This window comes from Lissotriton vulgaris, chromosome 6 (genome assembly GCF_964263255.1).
Source record: "Lissotriton vulgaris chromosome 6, aLisVul1.2, whole genome shotgun sequence".
Taxonomy (NCBI): Eukaryota; Metazoa; Chordata; class Amphibia; order Caudata; family Salamandridae; genus Lissotriton; species Lissotriton vulgaris.
This window is the reverse complement of record NC_141694.1, coordinates 222,705,390-222,725,845: the sequence shown is the minus strand read 5'-3', so window position 1 is coordinate 222,725,845 and position 20,456 is coordinate 222,705,390. Positions and strand designations below refer to the sequence as shown.

At 44.7% G+C, this 20,456-nt stretch overlaps 1 protein-coding gene across 1 annotated transcript in view; it reads right to left on the bottom strand.

The window, feature by feature from the left end:
- Window positions 1-20,456, bottom strand: part of MFSD2B (MFSD2 lysolipid transporter B, sphingolipid) — a 286,777-nt gene that overhangs the window by 57,443 nt on the left and 208,878 nt on the right. Inside the window, exon 11 of the mRNA XM_086926264.1 lies at window positions 13,523-13,632. Within this exon, the coding sequence (XP_086782390.1) occupies window positions 13,523-13,632 (110 nt within the window). The remainder of the gene's footprint in view (window positions 1-13,522; window positions 13,633-20,456) is intronic.

The window sequence follows — 20,456 nt, the reverse complement described above, 5'->3', positions numbered from 1 at the left end:
TCTACATTGACAATGAGACTATCTGAATACAGCCTGCCTCCCCAGCTCTGGCATGAAAGGGTCCACTGCATGTCATGCCCCTACCTGGTGAGGAGCCTGTTTGTTGCCCGTGCCTGCCAACATCTGTTCTGGAGAAAGGAGAGGAGAGCAGTGCTCTCCCAGCAGTGAGCAGGGTATGCAAACTCCCAGAGAAGCCTCCATGCTAGGAGGAACATTTGGGCAGGGCAACCTGTAGAGAGCCAGGAGGCCGGCACCCTTAGAAAGAGAAAGTGAGAGACGCCCCACTGCCCCCACACAGCCCATGACGGGAGAGTGAGCAGGTGAGATCAGCCCTGGAGGTTCCAGGTCTATACCTCCTCCCAGAAAGGCTGACATCAGATGAATGCGGATAAAACCGCCCCTTCCCCATCACCTGCTACCACCTGCTAGCACCTATCATTGGGGTAAAGGAAGAGGGGAAAACGGACTACCTGCACCCATGGAGAGTTTGGCGCACATCAAACCGATTGCAGAGAGGCCACAAACGGGGAGGGGAACTGCCAGGTGGCCCCACCAACCCGGAAACGGGGCGAGTAACTGGCAAGAGCGAGTCTGCCACTTTCAAAGTGACTGGGCCCGAATCAGCGAACCCATCACAGAGGCAGGTATGCCTCTGTCATCACTACCGCAGGGAGGAAAGAAGTCTGTTTGCCTCCTGCCAACATTTCAGCACCAGCCAATAATTGCTCTGGTAGCTCAGTGGAAATGCGTCCATTGCAGGGGCCTGTGTTCGACCTCATGAACACAGGCTCAAATCCCTGCGAGTCCACTCAGCCTTTCATCCATCTGAGGTCGATAAAATGAGTACCATTGAGTTGGGTAACAATAAACATTTGTTGTCAGTGCCAAGAGACCTCTGAGCAAACGACCGCTTTACAAATACACATGTCATGTTATGTTATGTTATTGAAGACAGAGGAAGACGTGAGCCTGCAGGAGCCAGCAGAGGGTGCCCTTGAAGAGACTGTGCACGCATCAAGAAGCCTGATTACTTGCTGAGGTGCCCTGCAATGCCACTGCTGATGCCAGGGTGAGGAAGACGGTCACTGCTTCCCGCTGAGGAGGTAAAGGTCTATCTGCTGTGTTCTGCAGGATAAATGGAAAGGAGTGGGTCATCTGCTCTCAGCAGTGAGGGCACTGGAGCCAAGTGGGAAGGAGAACCAGAGACAGGTGCAGAGGAGCAGAATGCGCCCACTGGTAGTCACCTGCTGCCCAAAACACAGCAGCAGTAAAGACTTGGAGGCACCAGCTGGTAAGGGCAATACAAACAACAAATGGAAAAAGAAAGACCGTGCCTTCCACGCACCAAGAGGACCTGCTAACCAGCTCTGCACAGCTGAGAAATACCGGATACTCAGTGAATATCACCACTGACCAGCGGTTCAAAAGAGACAAGAATTGACATATGGCCAGGAAGCACCTAGACAAAAGAAAGCTGGAAGACAAGAGAACAGTAAAGCAGCAGCGAGGCCACCTAGAGAGGGATGGACATGAGTGGCCGGCTCCAGAGAGTACCAGGTCGGGTCTGCCACTCCAGAAGGAGAATAAGGACTGAAACCCAAGAAAGAGAGGTCCTGCACTGCAAACCACAGCACTACCAGAGGGCGTACAAGCATTGGTTGGGTGCATGCCATGAATGCCGTGCCATTGAGGCACCACAGAACCAGATGGTCCCCCCCACCCCTGCCTCAAGCCTGTCATAAGTCTTTTGTCACTGAGCTATGGAGGGGATTAGAGGACCTGAGAAGCAAAGAGAAGGAGGGAGCTCTGTCTCTACGTCCGCATGACAGAGTAGTGGAAGCATCTGAGGAAGGAATCTAGATTACGAGGTGCAACCCACTAAGTGCCACCCCTAAAGAGACAGAGAACCCCGTAGACGCCACATTCGTTGTCTAATCCTGCCAGACGGAAATAACATCAGGCAGGAGGAAGTCCAAGGAAAACAATGTTGGACCGGAAGGTGGACAGAAGCACCAGATACCACAACTGCGTTCCAGACACTAAGACCACATCATCCTGCAACATCAAGGCACACCGTGCCACACCCAACCAACCATGCCTGATTGCAGCAATGCCTCAAATCACAAGGCTTGCGACACCAAGAGAAGAGGAGACTGAAGCAAGACTCCCCAACCTCTGAGAATAAAAGAATTGGATCAGTGACCGCCCTGATCACATCCAAGCCAGAACGCATCACCAGAGCCATTGGCTGGACTACAGACAGTCAGCCACTGAGAGACTTTGTTGGCTGGTTCTGAAACGGGTGCACACTGCTGCACCCGGAAGGATGAGGAGAGACTTGGGCAATGAGAAGTCTCGCCAGCATAAGTCAAAAGAAGGTGCAGGCTGAATCACCAAGAAGTAAGAAAATACAGAAGTGTGACCTGCCAGTTCACACTGGTAAACCTGACAATCGACCAAACGCAGGAGAGATGCTAGGCCTGAAGGGCATGCTCCAAAGGACTCAAGCCCCTGATGGATCACATCTAGACACACAAGCAATCCACCCAGGTGAAATGACACTGACCTGGCAACAGCCCAGTGAGCCAACCAAAAGTAAGCCAGATGCATGTGCGAAGCGAGTCTCTATCCCACACTTCCCAGTGCAATCGTCCAGACAGTCATCGATGGCTCAGCAACCCAGAGCATCCAGGATAGCTGAATTGAATCGAACAGAATTTTTCATTTGTTTCAATTAATAAAAATTGTAACAAAACGCCCTACATAATATATCCTTTCATCATAAAACACTGTTTGGATATCAAATGCTACATAAAACACAGGCATACCTTTCCATTTACTTTGTCTCAAATCAATGAAATTATTAAAATTACAATACATAAGACAGTTTAAGACAATAAATATCCGTTCCTAATTAAAAAAAAAGATTTATATTACATTTAGCCAGGGCTTAACTTTCACTTGAAAGCCTTTGAATGTGTTAAGCAAATTTTGCTAGCCTTGCCAGTTCAATTGAGATGGTTTATTAAAAATAAGTTCCATTGCTTCTGTTCAAGTGCGAGTGCCATACTTTATAAAGAGCAGTTTTATTAAAGTATGACGTGCAAACAGCAAATATGGGCACATACAGACAAGGTGGGTCAGAGATTCCTCATCTTGGTGGCACCGTCTACAAGTGGTAACAGTCGCCAGGGATTTCCAGCCAAAATGTACGTATTTTATTGGCAAAGCCATAGCCCTAACTAACAGGGTCTGTTTTCAAATTGATTTGTTCAGGGCATAATTTAATTAAGGCTGGCTTAATTTGTCCCTGTAGGACCTGTATGTTACTAGCAGAGGTTTCAATAGAGCCAAGATCTTCGTGCTTGGATAAAAGTATTACATAAAAGTATTACATAAGTCTCGTATCGATTATATCTTCCTTAGCTACAGCCTTAGGGATAGAGTAAAGGATAGAAAATATCTGCCATCTCATCTGTCGGATCATTCGGGTATCTTGCTGTACTTAGAAAGTATACAGGCACAACAGCTCAGAATGTGGTCCTTTGATCGCACTCTGTTACTCGAAGAAGAGGAAATAGGCTTTCTCTTTAGTGAAGTCAGTTTTTTCGTGGAGCTGATATCAATGTAATATGGGACACCCTTAAATCTTTTTTGCGGGGTACCATAACTAGTAGATCAAGTTATAGGCGTAGAAAATATAAGGAAGAGATTTCAGCCCTTGAACAAGAAATGAGGATAATTGAATGAATAGTCAGATGGGAATAGGCCAAAGTGAGGATTCCAACAAATGTAAAATTCTGAAGGAAAAGTTAGAAGGTATCCTTCAGGGGAGACTAATGAGTAGATGGGAGGCTAGTAAGATCGCCCATTTTGAGTATGGGGAAGGAGCTGGGAAGCTATTGGCTTGGAAAACTAAGACCGACCAGCTCCGGAACCATAGTAAGGAAATCTTTTGAAGGGGCAGCCTCCACGTCTTCGGGTGAAGGTATTGGAGAGGCCTTTCTAGAATATTTCCAGGAGATATATAAAGAGACCTCTATAGAGAACAAGACCAGGATAAGATTGTGGTTGGAAAATATTACTTTAACATCTATTAGTGCTGAGCAATAGTTAGATCTTGAACAGAGTATAACGCAAGAGGAAGTAAGGAAGGGGCAAAAGGGGGAAAGCGGCTGGTCCTGATGGACTACCTGTTGAATTATATAGATCACTTGGGTAGAGTATAATTCCTATCGTAACCCAAGTATTCAACAGTATCTTTTTCAAAGGATCTAGTCCACCTGCATCATGGAATGACGCCACAGTGGTCCTGATTTTAAAACCAGGGAAAAATCCCTCTAGCTGTGGGTCATACCGCCCAATTTCGCTTTTAAATGCCGACTATAAGATTTTTACTTCCATTATGCACGCTAGGTTAGGGGTGGTGGCGAAGGAAATTCTTCATCCCGACCAAAAGGGGTTTGTAAAAGGGAGACAGCTGGCAGACCTTACAAGAGATCTGGCCGGTGCAATAGATATTGCTTCTACCTATACACTCCCCCTGGCTGCGTTAACTCTGGATGCTACCAAAGCATTTGACAGGGTAAATTGGAGCTACGTGGCAGAAGTTATGGAAAAATGCAATTTGGGTGCTAAGTTTTGTCGTACTGTACAGTGGTTTTACCAGGCACCGTCAGCCAAGCTTTTGGTTAATGGCAGTCTTACTAGGGCATTCAGTATCACCCGAGGGACTTGGCAGGGCTGCCCCCTCTCCCCCCTTTTGTTTGACATGTATATAGAGCCATTTGCACAGAAGCTTAGGGAAGATACGGATATTGAGCCCCTTCGACACTGGGTTTGGGAGAGGAAGGTGGCACTGTATGCGGACGACATATTAATACTATCAGCTGATCTAGATAAACCTTCCCAGCAGTCTTCAAACTGGCAGAGGATTTTGGCCAAGTCTCAGGATATGAGATAAATGCCGGAAAGACAGAAATTATGACGTGGAACATCTCAGGCTCGATATAAGCCATAACATGCGATACTTGGGGGTTAAAATTGTACAAAACATTGAGAAATTAGCAGAAGTTAACCTGACACAAATTCGACAAGAGTGCTGTAAACAGATGAAGATAGGGGCCCATCTCCCTCTATCTGTCCTGGGAAGGATAAATCTTGTTAAAATGTCTATATTACTCAGAGCCACTTTTCTTTTTAACACAATTCCTTTGCACTTTGACAAACATATCATAGAAAATTTTCAACAAGCAATAAATTCTTTCATTTGGGCATATAGATCCACCAGGATAGCATGGAAGAAGCAAAGGCGTAGGAGGGAGAAGGGAGGTCTGGCGCTACCTGATCTATAATACTACGCATGGGCTTTTCAACTTACATATTCTCAAATGCTATTAAAAATGCATACTGACACAGGGGGGGAGGGAGGGAGATATGTTACTGGCTATGTTAAAAGGGGCAGGCCTATTGGAGGAGGGTATCATATTTAAATTCGGCGACCAAATTATTTAAAAAAAAAGTCAAATTAAAGGTCCTACAGGGATTTGCCAGAATATGGGCAAAATTAAGAAATCTAACAGGGCTCAACTATTTCTCCAATTTAGCACCACTGTGGGACTCTCCAGGCTCGCCAGAATGCCATCGGACAAGCTGGCAATCCCACTTATAGATGCTGGACTAGAAGTATGGGGAGATCTGGTTAGTAATAAAAAGTTCATCTCATGGGAAGATCTAAAGATGAGAGCGGGAAACGATCTCTCAAAATTTAAATATATCCAGCTTCAAAGTTGGGTTCAGTCCCAGATCAGACAGAATAAATTGATTGGTGAGGGAAACAGCCTAGAGCAGCAGTTGGTGGAAAGACCAGTAGGGAGGAAGGAGGTGTCATACTGGTATTGGGTCATAGAAGAGGAGGTCGATGGGGAGTTCAAGTTGGCCAACAAGCTCTCGAGTGAACATATGCCAGGAGTACAGTGTGACTTATTATGGAAGGATTATTTTAAAATGCTTTTTAGCCTAATTAAACCTTCCTGGTTGAAGAGGAATCACATCTTTACGGTCCATCGAGCATATTTATCTCCCCTTAGGCTATCAAGAATCTTTAAAGGTTCCCAAGTTAAATTTAACAAATGTGGGTTAGCAGAAGCCTCAGACCTACACATGTTCAAAGACTGTCCCTCAATTGTCATTTTTTGGGAAGAAGTACGGACAACAATGGAGAAAATTCTGAAAGTACCGATTCTATTGGACCTGACTTTGATTATTTTTGGCATTAACAGTCACATTTGTGGTTCAGCCAGAGCTCTCCTATTTTATTGGCTTGGAGACACATTTGTAAACATTGGGTAGATGTGGACCCTCATACACACTCAGATTGGCTGAATTGACTATATGAAACATCCAAGATGGACTTGGCTAGATCTGGTAGTCGAAAGAAGATCGCATATTGGGACCTGCTGCTTCAATGGAAATAGTTAAGAAATGTTTTTTTTATTTTTATTTTTTTTACTCTTCCAATAATGAAGGGCGGGTCCGATGATTATGCCTATTGGATACTCCCTGAACTATGTTGGGCTGTTTTCCCCTTTAGACATCGAAAGAGTCCTTCTGATCATTTAGATCAAGTGGGAGTGAAACCAAAGCTCTTCTTTTGGGGGATAGTAGCATGCCAGTCTGGAGGTATACCCCTACAGGCTGAAGGTATCAAAAGAGAATCTCCCACAAGAGCCTGTGCCAGCTTAGATCGTTGAGTTGGGGTATGAACAGTCGGTTTGTCTACAATGGTTAAAAGGCAAATGAGGACAAAAAAGAAAAAGTATTACTTGTTTTCTTAGCACTGTTTTTAGTGTCACTGGTTTATGGATAAAATGTCCCCAATTCCCCATCTCAAGGTTTAATTTAGAGCAGCGGGTCAAAAAATAGTCCAACCAAAGACTTTTGCCCTTTGTGAACAGTTCCTTCAAAATTTATTTCATTGGGATGAAAGGTGACATGCAAATTTCGCTGTAGTATCGAATTATAGATGCCCAGTTTACAGAGGATTGTTTGTTTAAACCAAACTCCAGCCGTACCAAAGTGTTCCGGGGATGGGCAGAATTTTGAAAGATCGGATTGAAGGAGCGGCAGTCACCAGCGCTCAAGGGAAGACTAATTGCCCATAAGAAACTGAAGGCAGTAGCTTAGCTCCTATTACCTTCCAAATTGCCTCAGTAAATGGACTGTACAATCTAGCATTGAATTTACACATAGCAGAGGTCACCTCCTTGTCCTTTGCTTCTATAGAAGAGAATCCCCCATTTTTTTAGTTTCAACCACAGTATGTTCCTATTGACACAATCAAAAGCTGCAGAATAGTTCACAAAGCAAACAAAGAGGGGCGCTGTCTTACGTGGGTGGCCTGCTCAACTAAGTAAGCCAGAGCTAAGATGTTGTCCAATGTTGAGGCTCCAGCCCTGAAGCCTGATTTGTACACGGGGAGTATTCCTTCGTCCCTAACCCAATTTTGTAAATCCTGTAAGAGGAGACTTGCGTATACCTTGGCCTCAACATCTAGCAGAACTATCATCCTATAGTTTGTGGTTTCTTCCAGGATAAAGAATGCAGATATCTCCACAAAGAAAGGATGTAAGAACCTGGCCACCATCATTCCAAGTTGTTGATAACCCAAGGAGGAATACGTGTGCCCATTGAGGCAAATCATCACCACCTGTCACACAGGCTCACCACACAGCTGGCAACCCCACCATACCAAGTCAGCGTCTCTTGCATCACACTACCACTCATGGAGAATCAACCAATCCGAGTGAAGTCCGACACCATAATCACAGGAAAGAAGCTCCAACAACACTCAGTTAACCAGTGAATAACAGCTCACCCAGCCTGCATTCTGAATCCAGTGGTGGGAGCTCATTTTGACCATGATCCATCTACCCCTGCGGTTGCATAATTGACCAGGCAGTGGCTCCTCGGCATCTTGCTGCAGCCCGGACACAGCACATATGCAGCCCCAGTGCAGACCACACACAGTCCTAAAGCAACCCATCCAAGGGCCTCCACAAGCGCAAGAGATGAACTTGGCACTGCTCCACTGACGGATTTCAGGAGGTAGTATGACCCCAGGGCAGAGGCTTCAACAGGTTGCAACATGCCAAGCCTGTCTTCAATGAGTCAAACACCACCACCAATGCCAGCTTTGTGATAGACTCCAATAACGCTCCTGATGCACCCAGTTTTGAATTATTGACATCAGCCACAAATCACTCGGAGCATCAGCAGGGTGGGCAAACTCAATTCCTTTGGACATGACTCCCATCTATATGCTGCCAAAAGGTCTTGGACTTCTTTGCAACAGTATTCATGTCCTGTCTTACACGAGATTAAATTATGAACTTGATCTGATATTTCTTGTTGTAGCAAGCTTTATCTGTCCATGCGTCCACTGTTGTCTTGCTGATTGACTCTAGAGACTAATGGACTACGTGGTATCCAATTTATTTTTGTTTGGTTTCCACGGCTTTGACTTGTCCTTTTGTTTGGATTTTGGGAGTAATGTAGTGTCCTGCTGGACATGTAATTAATTATGCAGCCCCTCCAGAGATGCTGCCCTAACACCCACTCCACTCCCATCCTTTAGTGAACCTGCCAGTGAAAGGAGCCAGGTGCACATGCCATGGGCCAATTTAGCAACTATACATCCAGGGTCTGTGTCATTATTCCTCCCTCATGTGGGCCTAGTGCCCATGATTTTCTACACATTGTTATCCACAAAGGTGATTTATACACATATCACTGTAAGAACCCTTTTGAGTACTGTATCATCATTGACATCATTTCAGCAGAAGATTGGTGCTCAGATGCTCGCTTTTAAGGGCTTCTTCTGTGGAAGCCCATTCCCCTCCACCACCACGAAGTCTGGTAGCATATCTACTCCAGACTGCTACTGGAGTGAATTTCCAGGATGGGAAGGGGTCAGAGAGGAGTTTATGAATACAAGTACACTCATATGTTTCACAAACTCTCAACGAAAATGACATCTTCAACTTACTCTCCCCATCACTTCCATGGGGTTTACTACTACCTACGTGTACACAGTTGTAGCGTACAATTGCATGGTACTAAGACCATTTACACCTGACGAGTATCCTTCTGTGCATCCCTGCCACGCAAAAAAGAAGCACTATCCATGTGTAAATAAAGAAAGGCCCATAGTATCTGTAGCCAATCCAATCAGATATATGGAAACTCTACTCCATTTAAGGCACTTGAAGATATTATGTTAGGACGAGAACAAAACTCTATGATAAATTAAAGAGACTTCTAATTGTTGAAGCATAATTTTAAAGTTAGCTTTGTGCCCCTTGATGAAATGATAACTATATTTTCTGAGGCGAGCAAAGGCTGAGGCAGCTCAATTTTTAGTTAACACCCTCCTAAGTTTGTAAAGGAAGTATATCTGAATGAACGCCCTCCAGCATGCTTGAAATGGATGATCAAGGTCAAAATACCACCCATGGCATACCTACAGTTCAGGTACATGCATAAGTTATGTAGATTGTATTTGATAAAAGGTGAATATTAGTCCTTGCTTTATGATTTTGAGCTCAATGTCTTCCTAAGGAATGTCCTTGGACCTATACCTGCCACATAACAGTGGTGGTTATGAGATACATCAAACACACAAAAGGTGATGGGAGGATGTGTGCAACAAGTCTAATCACTGGCAATCGCTCTGGTTAGCATTCCAACCCATTGTTGATTTGCCCACCAGGCCACCTCAGACTGGACCCAGCCATAAGGAAATATTTCTTGGCGCTACTCCAGCAGGCACAGTCTAGCCCGAACTGCCAAGCCAGGTCCTCTCTGAACTGGAACACAAGCAACCAAGGACCGGTTTTGCCCTGGTTGGGTCTCTTCAGTCGGGAGCAACTTAGCTCCAGTGGCACAGTTAGCACAGGACCCACATCTTTGCATACCCTTGCCACATAGGGGATGCATCCCCACACTACAAAAGCAGTGCCTCACTGAAAAACAATATTAAAAGTTAGCTAAAGTAGGACTAGCTGGACTACAGTGATAATCTTTAAAGGTTTTATAAACTTATCCCCAATTTTAGGTTTCGATGTTGCATACTGGGCATTAAGTGCAGAGGGATAACATTTCTCAAGTATTATTATTCCATGGAACGTGGCCCAATACCACAACTCATACCACAGAATGCAACCACTGTAAATAGCCATTTAACAGTAGACTAATAGACATGCTCACCATCAGCTGAGAATGGAAAGGAAAAGGAGGAGCATGGGAGGAGGGAGTCACCATCTCTATTCAAAAATACAATCACAACCACGCATTCTGCTGTAGTGTCACTGAGCCTTATGAGAATTTTTACTCCTGTTGCTTCACTTTAGAACTTCTCAGAATTTAATGCAACTCCCAGATCCCGGTAGTACAGTCCCTCGTTCTCCATAAAGTTCCTTGCAGCCTCAGGATCCATGAAGGCATAATCACTACTCTTGCAAGTCACCTGGGAGACAAAATGAGACATTATGCCCCGCTGCCAGTACCACATTGTTAATGACTCGGTGTGCTCTATTTTGGTCTCTATAGATCTACTTATTTTGGAAAACACTGCACCATATTTCCTCTGTATGTCAGCCGTCAGAGTATAGAAGCTATTCAAGCGACAGCTTGAGGGGTTTCTGGTACTCTTGTCGGCAGTTTGGGCACCCTATGGATCTTCAATGGTTTGGCCCCATGGTGCATCAGCACCTCCAATGATAGAGGCTTTTAAATGACCTCCTTGATATCTTCTTCAACTGGCAGATGAGGAAAATCCAGGATCCTCAGGTGAGAGGACCTGGCCGTATTGTCCAGCATCTCCACTTTATGCCCCAAGTGAAGCAAGGAAGAAGTAACACACCTCTTAAACTCTTCTGGCTGCACCTTTGCTCCTGCCTGAGAATGCACCTGACTCTTTTCAAGGATGGAGAAACTGCATTCTTTGTGAAGCATTATATGCATGGCTGTCTGTTTAAAGGCATTTTGTTCTGCTGGGGTGTACAGTTGTCCATTGCTTGGCTTCAGGTGGTTGTTATGTTTTGAAGCATATTTCCCCTTTATGTGACATTGATGCTATTTTATGTGGATGAAGATGTAAATGGCTGTACAGCCGAGATGGAAAACCCTTTGTTGCCTAGATGGCTTGTAGCTGGGACATGGGAATGACAGTGCCAGGAGTTGTATCTCGTGTGTTTTGTAGAAGTTACATGTTTTTACTACAATGATAAGGGCTACCTTAATTGGTGAAATTATCATGTATTTCCTTTTTTACAATTGGCTCTGGATAATAATTGACCAAAGTGCTTAGTGAACATGTGCTGTCTACACCTTGTTTTTCTAGCATTGTTGGTAGATAACCACCTGACAAGCAAGTAAAGTCGATTTCTACATAGTAATCGGACAAATAAGTTTTTAAATTATTGTTTGAATCACTCAGGTTTCCTTTAATTGCAATGTAAATGTACAGGAATTTATATAGCGCAAATCACCGAGCGGTTTCTAAGCGCTTGCTTAGGGAACCAGTCCTGGTATTCCCTTGTGAGATAACCCCGGCAGGGTATCCGCAAGGTGAAAGCCAGGCATCCCGCCGCGAGAGGCCGTTGTGGAGATTAAGCAAGCTATTGCCCGGAGTCGCAGAGTGTGAACCCGTGAATCGAGTAGGCACCGGTGCGAGAATTGTCGAGTCCATGGACATTTTTAGGACTCAAGACCATGGCGAGCCGGGAATTGAACCCTGGTCCCGGGCTGACCTCTGCTTCCAGGTCTGCCTCCTCTAACCAGCGAGCCACACTTCTCCACGTGTAGCCCTTTTTAAATGATAGAATAACCAAACTACATTATCTGAAAATGACACACCTAATTGTTCCTTGACCCCTACTTAGAAACAATACCGTTGATGTCTGAACAAATAGATACAGAGACCCCTCTTCAGAGTACTTTTTGCCCTTCTCTGGTCATACAAGTCTTAATCTGGGACAGGAGTCCTTAAGCATGAATATTTCTGGATTGACCTCCCAAGCCCATACAAGGTGACATTTATTTTTGTCAATTTATGCGTGACTCTTTGATGTGGCATGGCTGAGTCAGTGGCTACCTAAGACCTCTGTCTACTCACCCATCATTTTCCCAAACGTGAAACTTTGAAAAACATGTATTATTAAAACAGCACTGGTTCCTTGAAGGGAAAAAAGAAAAAGGTTTCTATTAGGCAGTGGAAACCCCAGAATGGTGCTTTGCTGTTCCTTACAGACCACCATTCCTGTGTTTGGGGCCAATCAGAGAGGGTCACAAATAGTGACATGCCTTATTAATAATAATTACGCAGGCTGTTCTGTCACCTGTTATGAATGGAGATTTTGGGATGCGACCTTGTAGTATCCTCATTTATATTGTAAGGTATTTTACCACCCCTGCTCAGCCAGTGCCTGTGCTCTTACTTACTACTTGTTATCTTCATGAATAAAACATCTTGAATTACAACCTTCCTGTGTGGACCTTCCTCACTACAGACCTATTATCCAAAGCGCACATTACAAAATGTAGGACTGGTAGCACAATGTCAGTGCGCACTTTGGGACCACTTTATGGAACCAGTCTATTGATATTTCTAACCCTAAGATTAGAAGCTGAATTTGTTTTGTATATGTTATTCAAATTGAAATGGCATTGCTCTGCTGACCTAATGCTACCTACATACATTACAATAAGGTATTTGCATAACATATGTGTATTAAGCATTATTAGAACATTGGAATGTTGGGAGCTCCATTGCAGACAATGGAGTGCTCCCTGCTTCTACGGGCCAGTAAAGGCCCGCAGAGCAACATTCCAAGGTTCTACAAAGGATTCTCGAAGCTCGAGGGGATTTATATCCCTTCGAGCTTCGAGAACCCTTTGTTTAATTTGTTAGAATATTCTGCCCTCTAGTGGCAGAATGTTCTAATAGCCTTATAGCCCTTCGTAGCAGGGCTATACCGGCAATTAAAGTCCTGCTGTCTCGTTAAAGTCCCTCGCCTTCGGCTCGGGCCTTTAACGATTCAGCGGGCCTTTAATAGCCGGAATAGCCCGCTACGGCGGGCTATAAGGCTATAAGATATGCTTAAGCATAGGCATGCTTATGCTTAAGCATGAGCATTAAGGTACTAAGCATAACACATATTTGCCTATGAATAAATAAAAATAGGTGATAGGTGTTTAAAATGTAAGGCACCATCCCAGTTTTAAACAAACACAGGCCAAATAAGGCAGTAAGATAACAATAAAGGGGAACGAGAAATAGGAAAGGAAACTGGGGAGTTGTGTGTCCACGTCAAACTACAAATCACATATACACTTAATGTGAGCATGTTACTTTGTACAACGATAAACCTTATCATGAGGTTCCATATTTTGATACTACATAAACCTGTTAAATTCCTTATATAAACACCCCCTCTCATGCCTTTTCTTGAAGCCTTCTTACCACGGCAGTAGCAGAGATGCTGCAATGCTCACGCCGGAAGTCACTGCCACCACGTACGCCACGGTCAGGCTGGGGGTGGTGACCAGCATCACTGCAAATGGAATCATCCACTGAGAGAATGAAGAACAAAAGGGAAGCACATAAACTGTGGCATGCACCCATAACCACACGCACTCACATGAAAATACAAGCTGAGTACTGTCTGACAAGGCAGAAACATATATGATATATATGATAGATAGATAGATAGATAGATAGATAGATAGATAGATAGATAGATAGATAGATAGATAGATAGATAGATAGATAGATAGATAGATAGATAGATAGATAGGAAGATAGATAGATAGATAGATAGATAGATAGATAGATAGATAGATAGATAGATAGATAGATAGATAGATAGATAGATAGATAGATAGATAGATAGATAGATAGATAGATAGATAGATAGATAGATAGATAGATAGATAGATAGATTGATAGAGATTCACAGAAAAAAACAAATGTTAAAGTAAAGTTAAGAGTTAGAGGAATTTGTGATTGTGAACATTGTTTTGAACCAAAATAAACACACAGATTCACCAGTTATAGATAGCAGCACTAGCTTTAACTTGTGTGACTGCCATGCACTGCTTATGACCTCACATATGACATCACTTATGGCATGTTCCATGACATCATTTATGATATCACTGATGACATATCAAATGGCATCCTTAATTTCATTAACATTAATGTTCACAATTGCAAGTTCAACCTAACTATAACGTTTCTTTAACCTTTGGTTTTTTTCAGTGAATTACTAAGGTCTTTTAAACGAAAACAGATATTTTTATTACCCCTATCTATAACATTTATTTAACCTTTTGGAGAGATTGTCCTCTCTTTTTTGGGCTGGATGACGGGTGTGCATAGTAGGGTGTGTGGAGTGACGGGCCTCTCTGTTGAGACCTCTCTCTGCAATGATAGGTGTGCATAGCAGGGTGTGGGAAGAGAATGCGCTCTCCCTTTAGACCTCTCTCACAGATGACAGGTGTGCATAGTAGGGTGTGTGGGGGGCTTCCATTGACTTTTAGATACCTCTCTCTCTCTCTCTCTCTCGCTCTCTCTCTCTCTCTCTGACGACAGATGTGCATAGTAGAGTGTGGGAAGGGACTGGCCTCTCTGCTGAGACCGCTCTCTGTAATGATAGGTGTGCATAGTAGGATGTGGAGAGAGACTGGGCTCTCCTTTTAGAGATCTCTCCCTCTCAGATGATGGGTGTGCATGGGAGGGTTTGTGGAGGGACTTGCTTCTCTGCTGATCCCTCTCTCTGTAGTGATACATGTGCTTAGTAGAGAGTGGGGAGAGACTGCCATCTCCTTTTAGACCTCTCTCTCAGATGACAGATATGCCTAGTATGGGGTGGGGGCCAGGGGGGGGGGGGTACTGGCCTGTTAGAATTCTTGTAAGTATTCTAACACCAGTCTTTTGTAAATTGTTCCTGAAACCTCCAACTCAGTACTAATAAAAGTAAAAAGAGTGCACAGTCCTTTCCATTTTAACCAGTCCTACATGAATATTCTCTGACAATTCCTATTATATTCTCATTTTAGATGTTTTATGGTCAATTCATAAAAACATGTAAAGTACATGAAAGAGCACTGCAGGAGTACTACCTTACGTACGCCTAAATGCTGTTTTAAATAGGCCCCTGTAGGTTTTGAGAGGTAAGGAGTGTTCTGACGAGGGAGAGTTCGAAGACATGCTGAATGTTAAGTCCTTTCAGGTAGGCCAGCGCCTCTGTTTCAGTGGGCCTGGGCTATTTTGAACACAGTTGCAGGCAAGAGATAAAACGAACTAGATACTAGGTGAGTTTAATGTAACTGGTCACCTGTGCAGCTATAAGTATTTTGACTCATTAAAGACAAGAGAAATTTGAACTATAAACCAGTCCTCTCCACTACCTTTATATAAAATGTACTCAAGATATATATACATGTTTAAGATAGAGATACATTTTTCTATTGCTTTTCTGGTTCTTCTGATACATATTTTTTTAGATAATCCAATCACAAACAGAAACAGTTCTTTAAAAAACAATATGCAGCTTCATAGTGAATAGTTTTCAGAATAAACTAATTGAGCAATAATATTCTAAAGAGGAGATTCTGTATTTATTAATACATTGTTCTTTCCTTTCTGATTGTAGCTCTTCCAAGACTCAGTAGCATGTTCACATTTTTTCCACTGAATTCTACATCCATACAGCTCCTCTAGAGTTAAAGTTTACTACTTCCTCACAAGGGACCCCTTCCCCTTTGTGAATGTTTACAAAAAAATGTTTTAGGAGTAGGCAATGGGCAATGGGCCATGGTATCCACCGGTTGTGCGAAGGAGGCACTACAGGTCCAATGCAGGCTCTGCCCAGTAATTCTGGCCAACCCTCGCCACTTCACGAACCTTGAAGCAGAAATCTGCTTGAACTAGCGTGTTTTTTGAGAAGGGAATCCCCCTCTCACACATAGAAAAACACTTTAGGGCGTGTAAAACACATAGTCTGTAAACACACAACCACTAGTTTTAATCACACACACATCTTTTTAATTCGTCCTGAAGAAAGCCAGAATACTCATAAGGCACTGGCTGGTACATGTTGACCAACAAAGGATGTAGGAGGTCGTAACTCGCCTCTAACATCCCACAGCCTTATTTTTAACCGCTGACGGTGGCCCAGGTATTAAAGTCTAATTCACCTTCGGGTACTGGGACCACGGTCAAGCCGTTTTAATCTCATTTATCATAAAGTTCCTCACCGCACACTCAGCGATATACCTGCTCCGCTGCAATCAGGCGTCGAAGCACACCTGGGACACGCTAGGTGTCACTGGCTGGGCCCGATGATGAACCATGCCACCAACTAGGTTGGTGGGTGAGGGCTTCATGAGCACACTCACAATGTGCCACTAACCCCAGACAAAACATACTTGAGTCCTTTGAACAAAAATTTATCATTTTTTGTAATAAAACCCCTCCCCTTTTAAGCTAGTCTTCTTTTGATTTACTTCAATGGGCCATGGTACCACTGCTTACTAGTAAAACAAGTGTGCGAAAGATTTCGTTTTCCTTTTTAAATGCATCCCGTTTTCTATTTAGGGAAACGGCTGCAGGTAAAAAAAAGAAATCTTTGTTGAAAAGCAATCACAGACATGGTGGTCTGCTGACCCCAGCAGGCCACCATGCCGGTGATTCTAGCTAATCATAGCAAGTTGCAATTTGCAACCTACCTCATTAATATATATGAGGTAAGTCAAATTGCAAACCACTGTGATTCTGTATTTTGCGAACTGACCTATTAAAACAATGTATTCACTCACGGAGGAGTACAACAACCTGCAAGCCTACCCAAAAAAACCTTGGAGGCATCCTGTTATGTTCGGATCACCAGTTTGCTTGGTTTAAACTCTGTGAAGCAGACCTTAATAAACTTACTCTTTAAACTTTCAACTCTGTGGAGCAATAATTGGGGCAAAAGTAAAGTTTCTGGACAGTTTCTCCCCATTAATTAATAAGGTAAGAACTTCACAGATTTTAGCTCATTTACAATCATCAGCAATTCCTCACAGAAAATATATTTTCTTTTATGCGTCAAAGCACGTGGGCTTTGTTGGAGCTCAGTCAGAGCTCAGATCAAGACTGTGGCTGATTTGTGAAAATATATTGTCAAAAGGACCTACAGTAGACCTTACCTTCTGAATAAAAACTATAGATGAAAAAGTCTTGAGAACTTTAAACATATATAGCAAATAGAGACAAATTACTTTTTTAAAACACAGGACAAAAAGACTACTGGCCATAGAGGATTTTATCTCACCTTGGAACTTGCTTTACAGTCCTTTGTATTTCTACTCCTTGCATGGAAGGCCTGTCTATCATGGATCTAAGTTATACTTTTCACCAGAACAATACATTTTCTTTGGCGCTAGCCTAGAATATTATGCTATGTTACCAATTATTTGAAAGCAAGATATTTTTTGTGGTAATTTCAATTTTTTAATGGAGGTCAATAATCATGGTAGCTTTGGAGGTTTTTCCAATAAGTACCTACATTTTAGTTTGTGCAAATTGTAATTTTTGTACAGCAACTGACAAGTCACTTTGAATTTCCATAATTTTCTGTCTTCACTGCTTATCTCGGAAAAAGATTCCTTAGGTGGGTCATTGTAGCAGTGTTCCAGGACTACAACTACTGTGCCGATGTGATATCGCATCACGGGTCGCGAGACCCTTACTCACCCCGCCACAAACATCACCCCTCCGATGCTCTCCCTTCCAGGGCCCGCAATCAGAAACCACCACAAAAGCGTCTGTGACAACGGGAACCCCGCCCCTCTCTCTGTTGCAGGATCCAACCCGGAGAGACGGCGGACCGGAAGGACCTCCCCTTGACCCAGAAGTCCCGCCTCCCTGCCGATGGCCGGACACAGAAAAGACGGAAGACGAGAGGCAGAAGAAGTCAGAGTATTGTGGCAGGAGATTTCGACTGGAGCTGTGACGGAAGGAGAAGACGGGAGTGGAGAAATCGAGGAGTGGTCCGAAGACTGGTGGAGTCCCACGGAGGTGGCTGAAGAGCGGCCGTAACTCGGAGGAGAGTTACGGCGGAGCGCGTGAGTACCAGCTACCTTCTAAAGCACGCTAGGTGCTCTGTGTAAATAGTACGCCCCCTGTATAATTACTCCCTCTATCTTAGACACGTCACTTGTAGCAACTAGACACCTTGTATATAATATATAGCACCTGACACTGTATAAAAACTGTCCCCACACGAACCTTCTTGAACACCCCTTGTGCTTTACCTTTCCTTGTCCGTCCCGCCCCTTCCTCACGGTCATTTCTACTCTCTCACCCCTGGTAACGGATACGGTACCTGATCTCTAGCCCCAGTAAGACTAACGGCTCCTTCTCTTTCTCTTACTGCCCTCCGAGGAGCCTTCCCGACTTTCTATGGACTTCTACACCCAAGACCGGGAACCCCACTGGACCCCCACAACATCCGGCAGAGACGGAAGAAGACTGCGCAGCCCGTGTGTTGCACCATACCTTTGTTTCCTCCCTGGTTATAAGAACTGCTCAGTGTGCAAAAAAAAAAACAAATTGCCCACTATATCCGGCCTCCTTGTCTGCTTTTCCAGCCCGCCGACAGCCCACGATCACATCTGGTGTCAGAAGTGGGATTCCATGGAGGCCGTGATGAAGAGGATGGCCGAGTCCCAAGAACAATTGGGGAAGTTAATGGAGCGGTTCTTGAAGACCGCTGAGGACGATCGAGGCCAGCTCCACGATGTACTGAAAGGACAGGGGGACACACACGAGCAAGCCATGGGGAAATTGACCGATGTCCTGGGACATCAGAGACCCATGACCTCCCTGCCTACCGTGGTTCTCCAGAAGTATGTGCCGGGGGAGGACCCGGACTTCTTCTTCACCAATTTCGAGCGGCTAACACAGGCCGCCTCCTGGCCTATCGACCGTTGGGGCCATTACCTGGGACCCTTGTTGACCAGCGACTTGCAAGCCGTGTATCAACAGGCAAACATACAGGGCAACAATCCTTATGCGGATATCAAGAAGTGTATCCTTGAACGGCTGGTCATCGATGACGAAACGTACCGTGTAAAGTTACGCCAGGCCAAAGAAGGGCCACAAGAAACCCCCAGAGCCCGTTCGTTCAGGATCAAAGACTTGACCAATCGTTGGCTGAGACCTCGAGAACATATACCTGGAACAATTTCTGATGTCTTTGCATCCAGGCACTCAAAGATGGGTGCAACAGCATGCCCGTCCTTCACTAGAAGCTGCAGTGGAAATCGCAAGTGCCTACAGCCGCGCACAGGAGGTGCAGCGAGGCAAAGAGGAGCACCCACATAAACCCCATCCCTCCACAGGCGTCCGGCCTCACCGTCCACCTGTACCGAGAAGACCGGAGTCGACCCCTCTGTTACCCACCCCTATATTGCAGCGACCTACCAACCCCGGACCCCAATGTTACAGCTGTGGGGGTTTTGGTCACATCGCTCGGGTGTGCCCCCACAAGGAAGAGCCGATGGAGGTTGGCCTTGCCCAGAACTATGTATGCTCAATTCCCAGTGCTGCACCACCCCCATTCCGTTGTCCGGTGAACTTTGACGGACAAACACTCATGGCTCTGGCGGACACTGGGTGTCGACAGAGCGTCCTCAGACCTCAGGACTTGAAACACCCTGTTAGCCCCTTGTGTGGTACGGTCGCCATTCAATACGTCCCTGGCAATACGAAAAGATACCCAACCACCCAAGTACATGTCCAACACCCCAAGGATCCAGGAACCGCCCTCACTGTAGGACTTGTACCAGCTCTTCCAGAACAGGCCATATTGGGGAGTGACTATTCCGGCTTACCGGGGCTTCTACAGGACACTACCGATTCCCTGACCCGATGGTGGGAAGAAGCACCCTTTCCTCATGGGCTATCCTCCCCTGCGATGGAGCCCAAACCCCATAAAACTAAAACACAAAAGAAGAAGGAAAAGAGAGAGCACGCCTGTGTGTTCCCTGTGATTGCGGACGAACACCCCTGGCAGACCGACCGGGAATTCAGGGCAGCACAGCAAGAAGATCCTGTTCTACAGGAAGCGTGGGAAAGGGCGTTAGACAACGAGGATCCCCTTACCGTAGGTCCCTACTTCTTCAAGAAACATGGGTTGTTGTACCACAAGGGAGGGACCCAGCAAAAACCCCAACTTCTGATCCCTGGCCCCTTCCGAGATAAAGTCCTGTTCCTTGCACACAGCCACCTCCTGGGGGGTCATTTTGGCGACGAAAAAACCAGCCAAGCGATCTTAGACAAGTTTTACTGGCCCGGGGTGTACCAACATATCAAGACGTATTGTAGAGAGTGCCCTGTGTGTCAAAAA